The 20,845-nt window shown below is 45.1% G+C and overlaps 1 protein-coding gene across 2 annotated transcripts; it reads right to left on the bottom strand.

Moving 5' to 3' along the window:
* Positions 1–609: 609 nt before the first annotated feature.
* Positions 610–14,001, bottom strand: GREM1 (gremlin 1, DAN family BMP antagonist). Of its 2 annotated transcripts, none has more exons than XM_004578203.2 (2): positions 13,813–14,001; positions 610–4,296 (listed from the first exon to the last, which is right to left on the bottom strand). In XM_004578203.2, the coding sequence occupies exons 1-2, from the start codon at positions 13,977–13,979 to the stop codon at positions 3,741–3,743; spliced, it is 723 nt and encodes a 240-aa protein (XP_004578260.2). In that variant the 5' UTR covers positions 13,980–14,001; the 3' UTR covers positions 610–3,740. The 2 variants fall into 2 exon arrangements, with proteins under 2 accessions (XP_004578260.2, XP_058521336.1); XM_058665353.1 differs by having other exon boundaries at positions 13,789–13,956.
* Positions 14,002–20,845: the final 6,844 nt, after the last annotated feature.

The raw sequence follows: 20,845 nt of genomic DNA, 5'->3' as shown, positions 1-20,845 counted from the left end.
TTCAAATAAAGCTCTTTGCATAGCATCCTACCTAAGCACTCTACGAAGAGTAGCTTAGATTGTTCCTATTATTGTCAGATCACCAATACTGACCATGTAATCTTGTGTTCTGAAGGGGAAAGGATCTTAGAAATCCATTAACTGAGTTGTGCACACTCAGGGCAATAACTACCTTACCTGTCATCCTATCACATGTTATCTAGCATACTGATACTTTAAAATGTTTCGAAGGAGAGGAGTTCCATTCTTCAAGGGGCAGCTCATGGTATCACAGAGAAAGCTTTTCTTCCTGTTTCCTTCAAACTTTCAGCAGGAGACTCTTGAAATAAAGTTGCTACATTTGTAAAAACTCTTCCCCTACCACCAGCCTTCCCAGCTCTTCCCTCAAGCAGAAGCACTGGTACTTGGAACTGCTGACTAGCCAGCTCTTCCTTGCCTCTAACTGCCATGGCCCATGGTGTCCTACTGAAACCAAGCAGGATAAGAAAGGTCTCAGCACATGGGATCTATTCCAGTTAAACTCAAAAGAGATTTCAGTGTCTCCTGTAGCTCCCTCCCCAGAAGTGAGTGAATCCTGCCCTGTAAACACTACCACTTAAAACACATATACACAGAGAGAAGAGGTTTAATTTATTGGTTGCTGTTTGACAAAGATTATATAGAACATTATTGAGGTGAAAATTAGAATCTAGTTACAGATTTAAAAAACTTCAAGCCAAATCAGCTTTTATGAGATTCTCAAATCCCCTCTTACCCTCATACACAGCAAGGCCCCTCAATCACAGTCTATATTACTGTCTGTTGTTTTAAAATGATTAAAGGAGGCATAATACATAGTGAGGTTGATATTAAATATCTTAAAGAATAACAAATCAATAGAACTACTCTCATTCTTAAGCATTAGCTGGTCATTTATAAATGTTCTAGACATAGTTTTGATTTTAGACTTTTTTTCCCCTTTACAGGACTTTGTGATCTTTGCATTATTATCTACTATTTGTTTGTATAACACACATCATAAGTCTTCCAAAATAACATTAAAAGTCTTTCTTAATATTTCTTCAGAAATGTTAACCTTTAAGGAACACTCGATTAAAAAAATAAAATCTCAGATCTTGACTCTGCAATGCATCTTCAGATGTGTCGAGATTTTGTTTCCCTCTGACCTGATAAAAGTCTCCGACCACACACACCTGTGCCAGCTTCTTCTTTGCCCAGCTCAGAGGCAGTCACAGGAAGGAGAAACAGAAAACAGGCTGGGACTCACAGTGACCAAAGGCTTTGACTTAATAATTACATTAAATAACCATAACTTTTTGTTGAACTATTCACATTCCACACAGTGGAAATTATCTTTCCCTCCAGATTTTTCACTTACACTTTTAACTTTGAAGAATTACAGTAACAAAAAGCAACTTAGAGGATGTGTGTTTTCCTCTTCTAACGCCAAACACAAAGTACACATCATAAAATTCTGATTTGGTGTTTGGCATTACTTTTAACAGGTAAGATTACGATCACAGATATCTTGCCATTAGAAATTCCATGAAGATAATGAAAATCATTATAGCATTACATCATTGGTGACTCCACTAAAATATGTAACAGATATGGCATTTTCAATAAATGTTGGATGACACATCATAGTTGTGCTGGTCTTAATATAGGCACCGTAAGAAAAGCAGACGTTTTCCTCTTAAGCTATGGCTGTGCTCTTTGGGTGGATATGCTGCTAATTATCCCCGTGAAGTTAATTTTGAGGAAACTCTCTTTACTTGAGCCAAATCCGACTTACATGCAAGGCTGTGGTACAAGTTCCTAAAAGAAGATCACTTCTGCCAACTTAAGTCATCTCTTCTTAACAAAATTGCATGCTTGTGGCACAGTTAAAACAGCAAGGAAAATTCGATGTTTGCTGGTTCTGAATGTCATTTTTCCTTTCTGGTGTGGTTTTTACATGTTCAGTTTCTTCCCCTTTCTTTTCCTCTCCCCGCAACCCTCAAACTCCTGCTTTAACATTTGTGTGCTTAATTAAATCCATTCTGTGCTTTATTGTTGGAGGATGTGGATGATGCAACAATTTAAAGCAGGAGCAAACTGTGTATACACAATGCACAGACTATGTGTTTGCACAAATGTTCTTGGTGTAGGATCATCAGTAGTGAGTTTAAAAGTTTTAAAATTAGACCCAACATTTTGGGCGTTCAAGATCGTTTCTGCCTTAAAATATGGTTCCCGTTTAGTTGTTAGATGGGAAAGCACTGGACCAAAACAAAAACAAATAAAAACAGCATCTTTGGCTGCAATGGTTCTTTGAATGCTGGAGCCTTGATGGACAATTGAATCCCAAGTCTATGTTTGTTTTTCATATGACATAACTTGGCTAGTGAGGCTCGGAAGATCCAAGGCAAAAAAGAGCATCTGGGAGGTCTACAAATAAAACCTCAGGCATGAAGAGAACAGGTTGTCTAAATCCAAAGTGCAGAAAGGCACATCCACTCTGTACTTTGGCATTCTGGTAAATTCTAAGTAGGCATTGGCATTGGAAGCAGATCAAGTTTAATCACAGGATAAGAGAGAAAGGGTACAATGTCACATGGATATACCAGTAGATGGCCAGCTTACCCACCCCAATAATCTGCTTTCTCAGAGAATTTCCCCCTTGGAACCTCACACACCATATCCCTTACAACTCTTTCGGGTATTAAAACCTAACTAATCCTTAGCCAGAGACAATCCCTTTCATTTATTTGATTCTTGTCTTCTCTCTGGTTCAATCTCCCAACAATGGCAAAACCAGGAAGGTTCAAAATACACTTCTAGCTGTAATTAGTTTGTTTATTTGGTTCTGAAAACAGGAATAAATATTTGTATTTTCAGTTTGGTGTTGGATTTCACCTAGTTTCAGCAGATCGTAGGGACAAAGTTGATGATTTTTTGGTGATCACATTTCTCCTCTGTTCATTTGGGTCTATTAATGATCAGGGAAAGTTTTCAATGAAGCAGGGCTCATGGATTTAGAATTGCCTTTTAAAGAATCTACACATTTCCCTCCTGAATTGTGCTGAGCGCACAGGTTCTCACCCTCAGTCTCCTTTTCTCACTCCTCTATCCCACTTGTCCTTGTCCACACCAAACTCCCTCACCCCCAGAGTCTGGAAGGTCTCTGCAAAATGAAAAACATATCCATAGTCAAGTGAATTCATTTTGAAATCTTGGCAGACATGGGGTAAGAACTGAAATAGTCACTGTGAACCTAAGAAAGAATGAGTGGACTGGGGAAGGGAGGAAGCAAGCACAAATTACAGTAACTTTTCCAAGTCTATGCGCACTAACACAGATCCCCGTCCCACAAACTAGAAACTTCTTTTGTTAAGATTCACTCTTAAGTCCCCAAGAGGGTGCAAGGACGGCCAAGGCAGAGGCAGACGACAGCCCTGCCCTTTTGGATGTGTCGGGCTGGTGTGAGCTTTGTGGACCATCCCCATCTGAACCAGATGTGTTTACACAGGAGGAAATGTCCTCTAGCAGAGACTGTTTCCTCTGGTGTCTGAGAACACTCACAGGCCCCCATGCACACTCATGCACACAAACTACGCACAAGCAGGCTACTGCCAGGAAGCAGCTGGTAGTTCTGGCCTCTTGGTGAAAGCCAAGTAAGAACTGGGTTGTTTGGGGTCTGGCTCTGAGCCTGCCTGGGGCTGCCTCCCTAGAACAGGCTGGCTGTGACAGGACTTTGCTTAATCCAGATCAATGGATATGCAACGACACTGCTTCACACGTGTGACCCTCTTCTTCTTGGTAGGTGGCTGGAGTTCCGGGCAGTTGAGGGTGACCATCATGGTGGTGAATTTCTTGGGCTTGCAGAAGGAGCAGGACTGAAAGGAACCTTCCTCCTTCCGGATGTGCCTGGGAATGTAGAAGGAGTTGCACTGGCCATAGCAGAAGCGGTTGATGATCGTACGGCTGTTGCAACCCTCTTCATGGATGGTCTGCTTAAGTGGCTGGGTCTTGCACCAGTCTCGCTTCAGGTATTTGCGCTCCGTCACATGCAGGGCCTCTTGGCTGGACTCCAGCACCTCTTCCCCCGGCATGGCTGTACCCCGCCCTTGGCCTCGTCCTCTGTTCCTGGAGCCAGGCTGCTGGGGTGACTCTGTCTGCTCTGAGTCATTGTGCTGGGCCTTGTCTGGTGGGGGTATGGCGCCTTGGGATCCTTTCTTTTTCCCTTCTGCAGCTGGAAGCAGAGTCCCCAACAGGAGAAGCAAGGCTCCTACAGTGTAGGCTGTGCGGCTCATACTAAAGGAGGGATAAACAGAGAGGGAGAGACATGAAAAATGGAAAGGTGATTGAAAAACGAATAATGGTGTCTGACATTTTATGTGGCTCTCATTAAACACTTTATATTAAACAGTGCACTTGTACTTCATAAGAGCCCTGTGAATTGGGTCCTCTGATTTCCTTTACTCTCCAGGTCACCAAGCCAAGAAGAGGCTTGTCCAGGGTCACACAAGGAATTACCCAAGGCTTAAATTCAGCCAGGACTTATTTCTCCATGCATGAACTCTGGCAAGCATTTCTGTCTGCCTTCTGACACTATCTAGATTAGACTTGTATTGTGGTCATTTCACTATATTTGTTCTTGTATTTGGCCATATTTAGTACATTTCTGCTGTGTCAATGCCATATTATCTTTGTACTTCTTTGGGAGAGGTTTTGTTTGTTTGTTTGTTTGTTTATCTTGTTTTACAGACTGACCAATTAGTCTCCCTGCTCAGAAGGCGTCATCCACTAGAGAAGGCTCTGTCTTTTCCCCAAAGCCAATGCTGGGCCGTGCCTGGCTCAGTGAGTCAAATGCTCATGAGACTTTGCATTGCTTTTCCTGGGTTCTTCTTTTCCAGAAAGGATCCCAGAAAGCACTTGAGGAAGGACAGCAACTTAACAGAAAGCACACAGGGTGAAAATTCGAGACTAGTTTCTCATCTCAGTTGGGAGGCAACAACTTGATACATGACTTTGGTAAAGTCATTTTAGTTCTTCATAAATGACACATTGTAGCAAGGGTCCAACTACCTCTTCTCTCAAATCAACTTTGATATAAAAGTAAAAGCAATCAAATGCTGACCAAATATATAATGTCACTGCAGATAGAAGAGATATACCCAGCAAATCACATAACCTGACCATCCTCAATAAAATCATTCTTATCTTTAAGGTGAGCACAGATACTCATTTTATCATTCTTCATACAACAATATGCATTTTCTGCCCTTTAAATGATATGTCACCCACAAACATATCTACATATCTATATCTTTGTCTCTTTCAAAGGTAAAAATTGGCACAATACAATAGATTTATGAACATATTTGCATTAATAAATATCACAAATATGTTAATGAGTGACAATGAATTACTGTGCTTGAGTTTGGAACTAGATAGGGGCCACATAAGAACAAAGGCAAAAAAATGGATGATGAGGTAGAGGGGAACTGACAAGAAGTGGGAACACACGGATGACGAGAGGAAAAGGGAATGAAAGTGCAGACTGGTAAAGGGAAGATCCTCCTAGAGTGAGAGTGTTCAGGGAAGGTGGGGCAGACAGAGAAGGGAGAGAAGGAGAAGTGGGGCAATCCGTTTTAAAGGAGTATGCAGGAGAGAAGTGCTAGACCGTTGCAATTCTCCTGGAGACACAGAACTGCTCATTATCATGATTTGGCCATTGCATAGTGCAGACACAACTGAATTATCACACTGCTCCCCTATTGTGATCTGATATTTTATTCATGTTCATATAACTATGCTTTGACAGCACTGATTTCATCTAAGCTTGTTCTTGTAACCCGATCTGTCACTGAACCAAGTTGCTAACTGATAAGGTAACTGGCTACTTCACTCTAGATGACTGATAGATACACTAACCACTGCATGCTCACATGCAAATGAGACAGTTTGGGTCCTCATCTGCTGCCACCAAGGCTGACATCTGCAAGCTAAGATAATATATCTTTTGCAATCAATTCCAGGATCTACAAAATGCTACTTCAGACACATCTGGCTGCAACTCCATTTCGCCTGAAAGAATTCACTTTGTAAAAGCATCAGTTAGCTGGGGGAATAGCTCTTTCCCTCACTGCCTATGGCTTGGTGGTAGCTGGGACTGTGGAATTTCACAGCGCAGGGTCCTGTCTACATGGATGCTTTATGTTTACTTTGCACACCAGGAGTTTGGTTCTTTACCAGCATTCTCTGCTCAAGTAACTTTCTCTAACCTATTTTCACCTATATTTCCACATATTCCTTCTGCCTATTCTGCTTTTGTGTACCCAGCCTTTTGTATGTACTGTTTAATTTAGGAATTATTATTGCTTCATTTAGCATGTCATTTGAATAAAAGGTAAAAAGCACCTCTTGGCAAAATGATAATTCTTGAGGTTGAAATTGTCCCCAGGAATTGGGGAAACCAGGCCACCCTGACTGGTCCAGGGGACAACACTCCAAATGCATACAGATAGGATGTGTCCATTTAATCACGACTCTGCTAGGGCAGTGTGTCTAGGGCTCAAAAACAGTGATCACCAGGAGATTTTGTCAAAATGCAGACTCTGAGTAGATTTGCCTAGCAGACTGTGAGAGGCTAAGATTTAGCACTTGTAGTCATGGGCCCAGAGGGAATTGCTAGAATGTGGAAGGATGGGGCTGGGTTCCTAGCATAGTGGATTAAGCTGCTGCCTGTGACACTGTTTGCTCTCTCTCTCTCTCTCTCTCTTTCCCTTCCTCTCTCTGGTACTATCTTTCAATGAAATAACTTTTTTTTTTTTTTAATATGGGAGGCTTTTCTTCTCAGCAAGGGCAGTTTCACAATTCACAGCCTTCCTCCTGAGGCCATCCCAGCCATCTGAACCGAACACTAAAATATTTCCCCAGTCCACTCCTTCTGTTTTCTGAATCCAAGAACACAGCTGTGAAGTGCCCGTTGCCCTGCTCTCTACAGAACAGCAGTGTTACCGTGATCAATGTAATAGAAACCTTATCATTTCCATCCCCTGCAGAAACAGGACAAGAGAGTATTGTTATTTAGAGAAATCATCTTTGCAATACAAAGGCAGTGCAGAAACAGCACCCTCTAACAAATGGTCTCTAGTGAGTTAAAACTGTTCAACCTTCAGGATGGCAAACCAAGATAATTAAATATTCAATTTGAAATATCCTTAAATGGCATCATCTTTTAAACATTAACCTAATACTTTGGGCAAGTCTGAGTTTGGAGCTTGATAATGTGACATTTATCTCCTGCTCTGACTTTAGGTTCCCTGGCTTTTGTCAGTTTATGTTATAACATCCCTGTTCTTTAAACAGAGTCTTTTCTACCCCCAACAACAAAAAAAATTAATTTCTTTGTTTTGCCTTAAAAAAAAAATCATTTATGAGAAAAGTCCAGTTATAAAACAGTACTGATTTTCTCCAGAGACCAAGATAACTTGAGCCATGACCATGAAGTCTCCTGGACAAATAGGTTGAGAATTTGAGAAGCTTTCACAAGTTTGTGCTATTTAATCAACTAAGTCAGAGATCTGAAGTAAAAGGCACAGACCTAAGATAAAATTAATTCACTGCCCATTTCAGAGGAGGAGTGTGTAAGCTGGCGCTGGGCCTGTGCCCCCAATCTTCCTCCACACAGACTAAACATGGTCCCCAGGCCAACTCAGCCCTCACACTCCAGCACTCGCAAAGCCTGTCTCCGAGGTGAGGCTTACTTAGACCCTCTGGGAGCAGATGTTCCCTGCATATTACAGTTTCACACTGTAAGGCCATCCCCTCTCATCAAGAGCTACTCCCACCAAGAGCTACTCCCACCAAGAGCATCCCACCAAGAGCTACTCCCCGTCCTCCAATGTAATCTTCTTCCTCTGAACCATCCTAGGGCCATCTTTATATTCAACATTTTGTTCTTGGCATTTCCACATCTGTTACTGAATAAATACCTAGTGTGAGGGTGAATGAGGCTTTATTCATCACCTGACACACAGTAGATGTTTGTGGAAACTCCTTAAATGACTCATTGTTATGAACCACAGTGATTGACAGAGTCTCCATTGTTTGAATATTTAGAAAAGATTCATTTTATTTATTTGAAAGGTACAGAAAGAGAATCTTCCATCTGCTGGTTCATTCTCCAAATGACTGCAACTGTCAGGGTTCGGTTAGCCTGCAACCAGAAGCTTGGTACTCTATCCTTGGTTCCCACATTGGTGGCAAAAACTGGAGCACTTGAGCCAATCTCACTGCTTTTCCAGGTGTATAAACAGGAAGCTGGATTGGAAGCAGAGTAGCTGAGAGTCAAACAAGCCCTCCAATATGGAAAGCTGTCAATACAAGTGGCAGGGTAACCATGATACCACAATACCAGCTCCCCCATTCTTGGCATTTTAAAATGTCTTCACTGGTTGCAATGAGCAGAAGGGCCAATTTTATTCTGACTTCTGATTGACCCTCAGCATGGTAAACCCCTAGCCTTGAAAGCTTCCTAATACGTGTCTTTAGTTTTCTAGGAAAACTGCCAATGGTCCCTGACTTTTCACCTGCTCCTATACAAACCACTGCAGAGAGTATCTGTTAAATGAAGCCACTGCCTACACTATGACAAATGCCAACAATGAAACAGTAAGTTCAAAGTGGCTCAACTGTAGGGTTTTGGTTTTCATTTGCACAGACGTCTTGTTTCGATGAAAACATGTATACCATAAGTCCAAAGAGATCTAGAGTGACAAACTGGAGTTTTTATTTCTCAAGAACAAAAATTATTTCAAAAATAAGATATATTCTGAATAGAAATAAATTTTCAGTTTTTAAGACTTTTTTAATTGAAACATCATATAATCAGAGAGGAAGATCGTCCACCCATTGATTTACTCCTCAAGCAGCCCCAACGGCTGGAGCTGCGCTGATCTGAAGTCAGGAGCCTATAGCCTCTTCTGGGTCTCCCACGTGGGTGCAGGGTCCCAAGGCTTTGGGGCATCCTCTACTGCTTTCCTAGGCCAAAAGCAGGGAGCTAGATGGGAAGCAACAGCCATATGGAATCCCAGTGTGTACTAGGCAAAGACTTCAGCCATTAGGCTACTGCACCAGGGCCAAGTTTTCATTTTTAAAAGTTCATTCCTTAAAGATCTTCAGTGCTTATGTGAGGCCTTCAAGATCTTAAATTTCATAGTTTTTCAGAGAAAGAAAAAGCCATCTTCAAGAATGGCATGTCATAGGGAGCTTGACTTCTGAACATGCACATGTATTCTGCAGGGGTACCCTACATCAGAAAGAGGGAGGGAGATGAGTCTCTACCAGTACTGGGATGAGGGCTCTGTCAAGTCACTGTGACTAAATGCTCAAGCAGCCTCGCCCCCATACTGATCTTGCTTAATCAGTGAAAGAAGCAAGAATGCCTTGCTCTTGAAATCCCAACTGTATTGCCACCAAATCATCTGAACTTTGTAAATGTCATAGATATGGAGGAAGTCAAGGAAATAGTAATTCCTTGAGAATATTTTTTCCATGTCAACACCAAACAGGGTGCCCATAACCAAAAGTCAATCCAAATGCTACACACACTTATCTTCAATGTCTGACCATTGGTTACAAACCCTGTATTTTCCACTTGGGAAATGACCTGTTCACATCATTTATTTGGAGTTCCATTGCCATACCTGATAAGCTTCTTCTCTGATTTTCCCTCCCAGAGCATATCACTGTTCCTTCAAGCCCCGCCTCCATTTACCCTAATGCATTTTTGCCTTTCCAAGTCAAGCTATTGTCATGGTTATCAATCTCTGCAATTGTTCTCCTCACAAGCCTTTGGCTACCCATACCTTCTTGCTCTTTCATCACCTTCTCCTCTTGATGCAGGTCTTCCCGCCCTCCTGATTTTCTCCCAGTCTCCCTTAGTGAGCAAGCATAAATATCTGCACGCAAAGCCAATCTGAATGTTAACCCCTCTACCCTGTGCAGATCATGGCCTTTCTGCTAGTCTTCTAAAAGCTCTTTCATCCCAGTTTTCTCCAGCTGGGACTCAGAAGAAGATATTGTTTATGTGCATTTTGCATTTTTCTTTGGGATCTTTGGAAAAGTTTAGATCAGCTCCTTTCAGCACTTTTCAGGCTGTCGTTTTCATTTTAGCTAATCAATCTGCTCGGAATCAGTTAATTGAGTTTTGAGTAGAAATTAAGAGTGAAAGCCAGATGTCTGTGCCTGAACTTCTAGGTCAATTCCTCCCAATGAACCATGTTTAATAAAAACACTCAACAGGCATGATATCAAATTATTGTCTCGCCGTAAGAAGTAATGGAAGTGACTACAAATGCTCCAAGTGTTGGCCATGTTTTAGGATAAACATTTTCTGTTTCTCAGAAATAAATCTTAGGGAAGAAATAAAGGTTATCTGTAGCCAAATCTTTAATTTACAAAAAGTAAGACTCTTTAAGAGTGTCTTAAGAAATAGCACGTTTTCCCATATAAGCTGCAACTAGGACGCAAGGAAAGGTAATGGATGGCTCACTGACAAGAGGACAAAAATCTCCTGCCCTCCACATTGCAAGCACCCTAAGCACAACCTGCCTATTTGGAAGATCATTTAGGCAAAAACAGGGTAGAGCCCAACATTGCACAGATGTGGCAGTTAAATACCTCAGAAGCTCAATGCTGATCAGACTTTTTTTTAAAACAAAGTTAATGATTACATACAATTCCTGAGGTCAACAGGAAATAAGTTAGAAATTAATAAATATTACATGTTCACTGAGCAGCTGCTATTGAGGCAGCCAAGTTACAGGTCCTGTATTGCAGTAAGAGATGTGTGTCCGTCACTCCATAAGTGGGATCTTCAACTTAACTTACTACCTCCCTGTGACACTTCCTGATAGTTTCCACTAGGATTACTTCTCCCAAGAGTACTAGTAGTAATAGCAGGTACCTTCTACAAGCCCTTACTATTCCTGGGATTGTTCTCAATTCTGTCTGAATGCTATCATTTTCCACAGCAAAATATGAGGTAGAGACTATTGTCTTTATTTTACTAAGCAGGGAGTCTAGATTCAGAAGTGAGAAATCTGTCATTCAGTTCTGAAGTGGGAGAAGCAAGGGTTTAGCCAAGGCTGCATCTCAGCTCTACCTGGTCCCAACCAAGTGTCCTAAAGCACCATCATGGCCACCAGCACAGGGGTTAGCATGGGGCATGCAGATTTGTGAAGAATTTTGCAAGCTACGTAATTACTGATTTTGTATCTTCCTGTTCAACAGTAAAGGAAAACTCTCTTTTGCCAGGAACACCTAGTACACATTTCTGAGAATATATGTGAAAACTAAAGAAAATCCCTTGCAGATGTAAGACATGAGTTGGTAGCACTTGCCTGAGCTTTTACTTCCAGTTAGCCACTGCTGTCACCTCTCTCACCACCACCACCACCACCCCTTTTCTTTATATAAAGGGTTTAGGTTTCCTGAGTTACTCTCCATCCTAGAACTGCTCTAAGCTTTTCTGGTATAAAGTTTTTTTGTGTTTGTTTTTTTTATAGAGAGAGGTCTACTGGCAAGAAATGTCTTCACATTTGTAATACTTGACCATGGAGACTGAAGTCATCATGCTTTCAGTTTAGAAGACAGAGGGAGATGGCTCTCATTCAGGGGCATGAGGACCTTGCAAGGTTTCCAGTCTTTCCTGTGGACTCACCCACATAAAGACTACATTAGCTAGCCTGGATCTCCTACAGATGATGGGTTACCAAAACATTTCACTCGGAATGAACTTTTAAGAAAATAGGAAACCTGTGAAATTACAAAGATTACAAAAGGTTCTAATTCCTACAATGACCCAGAGGTTAAACACACACAAGCACACACTCAGAGAGACACACACACGTGGCTACTGCCGCTACAGTTCTAAAGAACCCTTAAGTAATTAGTTAATACTAACAACTCCAAAGTGCCATTTACTCAGCGATAGTAATCAAATTGCTGCTTGTGACTGGGCTGTGGGGAGGGAGGAGAGGAGAACCTCGAGTTTTCTTAAGATCCTTCCCTTCTAGCTTGGACAAGTCCATCACCTCAAGCCCCCTTCTTTCCTCCCCTCTGCCCTTAAAAAAATGGGATGAGGAAACGGGAATGGGTAAACCCTGGGGGTGAAAGAGGACTCCTCACCCTGGGATCCGGATTATCGTAACCTCTTCAGCGCTATTTATTTAACTTGTGTGTACAGCCTAAAGGAAGCCACGACTCTGGGGTCCCTGGGGTAGCTTACAACCCCGGTGACCCACTGAACACCCTAGATTGTTTTAATCACTGCGTGTCCTGGCACCGTCTCAGGGGAACATAAACACAGGAGCACACCGCTCAGATTTGCTCTTTCCAAAAGGAGATCCGATTACCTACTGAGCTTCGCCTCTCTGCCCTCCGAACATTTAAAAGCAGATTTTAACCCCTAACTTTTAGGCTATATTTCTGTCCAAATGAGTCCGAATTCGGAGTCCGTGATGGAGAGGAATGGTTCCAGCTGGGAGCGCGCTAGGAACAGCTCTGGGTGAGACAAGGGACTCACCGCACAGGCTGGTCATCTCGGGATTGTGTCCGCCTGGACCAGAGGTGGTCGCCAGAGCCCAGCGCAAAGCGAAACGCCGAGCTGGGGGCGCCTCCAAGGCGGCACCGGAATCTGAGGGCAACAGCCAGCGAGACCTGCAGGAGGTCTATTCTTCCTAAGACTGAAGTCTACAATAACCCCAAGGAGGTGACAGCTGATGACGCGCCCTCTCCCCATCCCGCCTTGCTGAGCTAGGTCTGGAGGGGTCGTCGGAGCGAGAAGGGCGGCTGCAGACGGCTAGGGACCACTGTCATCGGTCGCTAGCGAGGCGCAGCGAGGCGAGGCGGGTGCCTGGAGGACTTAGATTAAGGGGCTCCCGCGGAAGTGGGAAGCAGCCGGTGGTCGCCGCCCGGCGCCTGCACGTCTGCAGTTGCACCGAGGCGCGCGCCGGGCGGGGAGAGGCTAGGAATAGGAAACCGAGCGCTAGCGAGCGCGCCGCCAGCCCCGGACGAGTGCTGTGTGCGACCCGCGCACTGTGGGCTGGCTGGACGCCGCGCCCGTGACCGCGCGTCGCTCTCCAGGTGTCAGGCTACTGGCCATCTGCTGTCCGTCGCGGCTGGCGCGCTCCTGCCGTCTCACCTCCCGGTCTGCCCACAAGAGAAAACACCGACTCTCCGGAACCTCCCCGTCCCGAGGCAGCATCATTTATGGAATTGCCAGGGTAACCTAAATAACGTCCCAAGGAATTGCACAGCTCTCCATGCTCATGGGACCGTCTCTGGTGGCACTTGCCGAGCTGGAAGTCCTAGCGGTTTCGGCGGACCTGTTGCCCGGACTTCGAGCCCTGGCCATAATTATGGCTGGCTCTGACAGACGCTGGCGACAACGAGCATCAGGCGAAATTGAGATGCGAGGTTGTCCCGCCCGCCCTTGACACCCTTTCTATGTTTCCTTGCAAACCCAGGAGCTGCAACATCACCGTATCCACGCACTGGGCAAGAAGGACTTCGTTCGGGACTGGTTCTTGGAGGATCATCCCCAAGGAACCACAGGACCCCGATTTGCGCGCAGTAAGGGCTCCAGCGCGTCGGAATCAAACAACACTCGGGGGTCCCTTGCTGCGCCCTACCCCTGCTTCCAGCACTCGTACAGGAGCGTGCACGCACCCCTCCACACACACACACACACACACACACACACACACACACGGCGATCCACACCCTAGCACCCACCTTGCTGGGTGTCCCCGCGCTCACCTGTCAGGGTGGCGTGACTTTGGGACCTGCGCTCTCGACGCGTGGCGACGCGTTCGGCCGCTGCCCGAGCCTCCCGGGCTGGGCGCGGGGTCAGCAGCACCGAGAGCGAGGCTCCGGCTGTGCACTGAGTCTCCCGGTCCGCGAAGGGCGCACCGAGTGTCGGGCATCGCGCGGTCTCGGGTTTAAATGCCGGCGGCTGAGCACGGCGCCCGGGGCGGCGCGCCTCCATTGGCCAGGCGCCGCCGTTGCCGCGGGACCCGCTATCCGCCCCCTTTCCCGGTATTGCCCCCGCCCCCGCACCCCTCCCGCTCCCCCGCGGGGTCCCCTCTCCGCCCGCCTCGCCGCTTTGTCTGCTCCCCCCGCCCGGGCCGGCTGGGAGAGGTCACCCCAGGGAACCGCGCCTGGAATGCACAGCAAATCACATTTTCCGCTCCCGTTGGAGAGGGAAGCGCGGGAGGAAATCCCCCCGGCTCCCGGCCCCTCATTCCCCCTCGACCCCCCAGCTCTGGGCTTTTCCTTTCGCCTGCTGCGCTTCGCCAGCGTGAGTCCCGCGCGCGCGCGACCCGTGGAGGAGGCTGCACCGGGTAGAGCGAGATCCTCCGTTGGATTGTGACACGCTTTAAGAGTCCACGTCCCCGAGGCTTGGGCATAGAGGGACGCGCTGGTCTTGCGGCCGCCCGTGACTCTACCCGAGGCCCCCAACTTCGAGGGCGCGGACCTTGAGGCCCCGGTTAACCCCGCGGGCCCGCCGGCCTCCAACGGGAGCCTGTCGCCGACGGGACACCTCCCTCTCCTCGCCCGCCACGGGCTTTGCAGAACGGAGCCGGCGACCTCCGCTGTTGACATGCAGAGCGGAGTGACGCGAGAACCAACTCAAGCGGCCCGCAACCTCAGCTCCCCCTTTCTACAGGGTCCTTAAAAAGAAGCGCACAGTTGCCAGCCAAAAGGGGATGGGGATGCGGGGGGGGGGGGGGCAAACGTGAAACCAGAACTCTTAGACTCACACTTTGTCTGTGAATAACCCACAGCACATTCTTAAGTGAGGTCGCGACTAAGAAGCCGACAGGGAATGAAAAACACACCCACGCGTCAGTGCTTTCCCCAAGGTGAGCGACAGGGAAATTCCTCCTGGAAAGGTGAAGGCTCCCTGACTGGAACGCCTGGCTGAGGAAAGCACACGGCACATCTAGGAAACAGCCTCATTTTGTTCTCCTTAGTCAAGGGTTAGGAGTGCGGGAGCAAGGAACCTGCAACACTTCCCAGATATTGCAAAGACCTTGAATCGATTGTAGAAGATAAATAAAGGCCCAGGCAAGTCCGTGATAAAATGGGAAGAATCCTAGTTGTCTGATGGCTTTATTTGTGACAACAGCAGTTTCTGTGGGTCAGCTCCCTTCTGCACCTGCCGTGCTTCTCCCTGACGCATTTGTTAAACTATTGCATGCGTAGATTAGAGTTGTCTACAGGATGAGAACGTTACCTGGGCTTCAAAGACCTGTGGGGCCCCGAGAGATGCACCAATGCTTGGGCAGTTAGCAGTCCAGCCCACACCCACTGGGACCGCTGCTGGCCTGACGCTGCTGTTTTCTCAGTGCCAAAGCTATTGTCTCAGGGGAATGGGAGCGTATTTCACACATTCATTCACTGCTTCCAACCTGGCATTGATCCTGGTCTTGGTCAAGATTCAAAGTGCCCCCACAAAATAGTACTCACTTGTTGACATGGGAGTGACTGTTCTTGGAGCCCAGAAGCTGGCTTTACATGCTTCCACCTATTAAATGCTCAGTCACTGTGAACTCCTCCTTAAGAAGCTTCTGGAACCATATTCTCTATCACAGGGACCCTAACACCAGCTGTTCTCCCTCCCCCACCCCGCCCCACACACATACCTCTCTACTCCATTTCATTGCATTATTTCTTTTCATTGTCATTTTGCTCTCCCTCCTTAATTATATGCTACTTCCTGCCATTAAAATATAACCTTCATGAGGGTGAAACTTTTGTCCATCCGGGTCACTTTGATTACATGGTGCTCCAGGAATATAGACTATGGAAGCAGCTTCAGTCAGTAGTTGCGGACAGAGAGCATCCAGCAGATTCTCACCACTGACTAGGAGTAATATGGAAGCGTTACAATGCTGGAACATGCCGTGGTGGGTGTTACCCACAAAGACCTTCACCACCTGAGTTTATAATCTAATATTTTTGCAAGTGTTTACATGGGTATGCAACCATTTGGTTTCGTTTTTGTGCCTCCACAGGTCTCAACCAGTCATTGCAAGCCATTTGGATGAAAGCATAGGTGTGCAGGCTTCTCAGAGATCTAAGAGCATCATTATGCAATTGACGCTTAGGGAGGAGAAAAGAAACGGAATGACTCTGTATCACCAAGGCGAAGCTCTAATTTCTTTTTTTTTTTTAAGATTTATTTATTTTTATTGCAAAGTTAGATATACAGAGAGGAGAGACAGAGGAAGATCCTTCATCCAATGATTCATTCCCCAAGTGGCCACAACGGTGGAGTTGGGCCAGTCCGAAGCCAGGAGCCAGGAGTGTCCTCTAGGTCTCCCACGTGGGTGCAGGGTCCCACGGCTTTGGGCCATCCCCTGCTGCTTTCCCAGGCCACAAGTAGGGAGCTGGATGAGAAGCGGGGCTACCAGGATTAAAACTGGTGCCCATATGGGATCCCAGCACATTCAAGGTGAGGACTTTAGCTGCCAAGCTACCTTGCCAGGCCCAAAGCTAAGCTTTTAAATATGAGATGCTTGAGCGATGATCATTAACTGGTAAATCTCACTTAATGAAACTACTTGCAAACCATTTTGGGGTTATCCTGGTAAGACTAGTCCTCTGTTCAATAACTGGTCTGTAAAACTCGCTTTTGTTTCTCCTCCTCTGCACACCCATCTAGAGGATGCTGGTCTCTACCCCCAAGATGCTAGCAGGGAGCCACTCTCTAGGTTTTGGAAAGAGGTTTGAAGGCCTTTATTGAGAAGTTTTTGCTTAGACTTCCAGAAACTGTTTTCAAGTAATCATCCAGTGGCAGAGACTTCACATGTATTTTGCATTGCCATAAGTAAAGCTCTTTCTGCACTTGGCACTAACCTTGATGCTCTTTCTAAAGAAAAAAAAAACAGATTTTAAAGAATGATAAGCATTGGCTTTGACAATAATTAAAGAAAATGATATTTTCAACAGTAAGATAATGGTTAAATAATTCATATCCAGGATGAATTCCCCTCATATATTAATACAGACTCCACAAATAACCCAAAAGAACAAAAACAGTAACTAGGAATCCACAAAACAGAAACGTGAAGAGTCAATAGATATAAAAAGGATCTAGATTAAACCAGTAAACAGGGGGGATGCAAGCTGAGAAGACATTCTTCTATTTCTACCAGAATAGCTAAGATTTGAAAGTCTGACAACATTCAGTATTGAAAAAGAGTACGGAGAAGCCATAGCAAATGGGTTGCTGATGGAGTGCAGATTGCCACAGCCAGTTCAGAGACTGAGTTGTCAATAATATGACACAATTAAACTTGCACTCATCCATTTACTCTTCTAGGTAAGCATCTTAGAAGAACCTGCCTATATGTATGAGGGTTAACAATTACTGAAGTTAAACAATAAATAATTAAAAAAAAAACAATTTATATGAATAAGTCTCTTACTCATTGAGGACAGGGCTTTTGTCTATCTGGGTCACTTTGATTACATGATGCAGCCAGAATATAGCATGTGGAAGAAGAAGATCCCATTTGTAACAGCCTTAATACCTATCAATAGGAACAGAAGTAGGCATAATAAATCATTTCATTAATATAACAAAGTATCTCAACATATAGATCAAAAACATAGTGATGGCTTCTTTTAAAGCAAGCTGTAGAATGCTACAAGCAAAATGACACCATTATATATATTTTGCAATAAACATGGAAAACAAGAGTGTAAATTGTTTATAAAAACATATGTGCTCCTATAAATGTGTAAACACTTTATTGGAAAATATTCTTTGATGGCATGCACTGAGGACAGGAGAAGTTGGAAAGGAGATGAAAGACAAGCGAGACTTCAACTTTATAGTACTTTACACAATCATAAATATTTAAATAAATATAAAATATTGACAGACAATTTTAATTTCTGGGTGATGGATGAATAGATATTACATTATTCTGTCTATATTTTGGTTCCGGGCCAAGCTACAGCACCCACTGGCAAATACTGAGGCGACGTGGACCATGCCAGCCTGGGCCACAGCACCCAAGAAGCACACATGAGAACCGGGGGTGGGGGGGCAGGGGAGGGGGAAAAGCTGATAGGGGGAATGTGAAGGTCTCTCCTGCTGGATCACCATTCCCACTGGAGAGAGTGAATTGAGATGGGGGCAGACCAGACTGGGCAGGACTACAATACCTGTGGGCCTCATGAGAGCTAGAACAGGGAAAAAACAGAGTAGGCTGACTGTTCCCATTGGTGCAAGCATAAATCAGAATGGATGTGGGTTGATTGGGCTTTGTTGCAGCATCAGCTGGCAGATGCTGGCACTGGGGCTAATTCTGTCAAGCTAAACTGCAGAACCACCTGAAGAGTGCATGATCTGGGAGTGGGAGTGGGCCCAGGAGGGAAATAGTGGGCACCTTCCTCTTGGGTTACCACTCCCGCTGGAGAGCATGAAAACCAGGACTGGAGCAAGAGTGGCTGGGCAGAAATGCACCCACCAGCATGTGTGTGGGCTGGATAGTGGGTTGAACTAGGCTTTAATGCCCTTTGACATGTATGAAAACTGAATGGGATGTGGGATAAACTGGACCAGTCTGCTGTACATACTGGCAAGCAGAGGATGGTCCTGCTTGGGAGTTATTGTGGGTTGCCCAGACGAGGCTTCAGCTCCAATTGGTTTGTGTGAGGGCCAAGTGTATGGTGGGCAGAATCAGGCTGGACTGCAACACCCATTGGTTTGTGTGGAAGACAAGGCTGGAAGCAGAACTGACCCAGAAATTGTAACCACCAGCATATGCATAAGCTGACTGGGGCAATAGACTGTGCTAGACCCTGTACTTACATGCGCACACAAGAATCAGGTCGGAGATCACCTCAGATGAAGTTTCTTTGAGGATCCCTCCAAGTGGAATGCTGATCTCAAAACCCCAACCATGAAAAGAAGTGCAGGTTCCATGGTCTGACCAAGAAGTGCATGTGTCAAAGCTGAGCCTCCTCAGAGGCTCAGATGGAGCACTGGACGGCATATCCAGGTGCACATAAAGGATATGGCAGTCCACTGGAACCTACAGAAGACACCTGGTACCACAACAGAGGATGGAGGGCAGAACAAATCAATCAACCACTCCAACAATGTGTTGGCAGTGAAAATCTGGGCAAACAGAGACGCTAATTTGGACTATGTCAGCCAGTGGATTCTGGAGAGATTTCATGGTGCTTGGAATTGCGATATTGGCAGCAATTCAGAACTGTTGAACTCTCAGAACCACTTGAACAGTGCCTTCGGAGCACACCCATGTCAGGGACCAAGGGATAGGTAGAAGGCTGGGTAGGGCTTCTCCCTTTATCTCCCCTTCTTACCACAGATACAGAAGAGAGAGAAAGAGAGAGAGAGAGAGAGAGAGAGAGAGAGAGAGAGAGAGAGAGAGAATGAATGTGGAAACAATGGTCTTACCCACTTTCCTGTAGCCCTTGACCCTTTGTTCCCTAATCAACTATGTAAAGATTACTAAAACAAAATAATTTCTTAAAAAATTTTTCAAAGATCTTTATATTTTTGCAATGATTTCAGGAATGATTTTGATCAGTCTTGAGATACTAAGAAGTTTGCTTCCTGTGAGTCTACTGTTTTCAGCACCAGTTATAATAGGTCTGTTTTTAGGATTCAGTCAAACCCTTACTGATATGTATATGTGTCCCCTGAGGGTAGACTCCTGGCCGAGTACCTTGCTCTGTACACATAGGTGGTAAAATATTTAAGTGTTCTCTGCAAATGAAATGTACTCATGCAAATATTTATCGTGTATTCTACACAGGCAGTGTAGTGTGCAAATAATGAGAGCTTGAAAATGATATCAAGGATCTTCTCATAATTAGTAGACAGGTGCAGTGGGAAAATGCACTCACTGAGCTTAGAGTCAGAAACCTCAGAATTAGTTCTTGACTTCTCATGGGAACTGAGCACCTCTGGATTAGATATTTAGACTCTCTGAGCCTTATTTCAACCATCTGTGTCATACGAATGGCATTAATACATTCTTCTGAGCAGATGATGGAATTAAGCAAAATAAACTCCAAGAGAGTTTCATGTTTCTACCAAATATCAGCATCTCCATGAATGCTGGAGTGGCAGCATAATAGCAGCGGTTGTTATGTCTTGTGTATCTATCTTCACAGCAGTGGGTGGCACACTGTAGACTCTTCAAAAAGCTACTAGTTGAGTCTCTGAATAGGGAGACAGAAGAGAGGCAGGAGGGAGGAAGTGAAGGGAGTAGAGGAATGAGTGACATTGTTGCAAGAAATGGCAGAGCAACTCTTCTGTGTTTTGGTAAAACCGGGAGCTGATGTAACTGTCCCCATAGAGGGGCACAGAATAGCATATCCTTCTGGCTCCCTTGTGATTAAATCCTAGGAATCCTGGTAAGCAGAAGTTACAGTTCTCAGGGCATTTCTCCTAAGGGACAGAAGCTGATGTTTTTCTTGAATCAGCTCTCTGGCCAAAGCTCCCAGGCTTGCAGAGGCCATGGAATGAAAGACAGCAGAGAAATCTACTTCCCAGCACACCCCACACACCCAGTGTGCAAACACAACGCTTGAAATGAGGCGTCTATTTTCATCTGCAAATTGGTTGATTCTTGTTAAGTCTGAAAAGTTTGCATTCGTTTTGAGCTCTCTGACTTAGCCTTGTGTGGGAGAGAAAGAGCTGACAGGACATCATGCAGTTTCTGCTTTCCCTTGCAGGGTGAAACTGCTGAAGTTCTTCGTTTTCTAAATGTTTTTTCGGTACAGTTTCAAAGAAAAGTCC

Source organism: Ochotona princeps, chromosome 6 (genome assembly GCF_030435755.1).
Source record: "Ochotona princeps isolate mOchPri1 chromosome 6, mOchPri1.hap1, whole genome shotgun sequence".
Lineage (NCBI taxonomy): Eukaryota > Metazoa > Chordata > Mammalia > Lagomorpha > Ochotonidae > Ochotona > Ochotona princeps.
The sequence above is the reverse complement of the archived record's forward strand: the minus strand, read 5'-3'. Positions and strand labels throughout refer to the sequence as shown.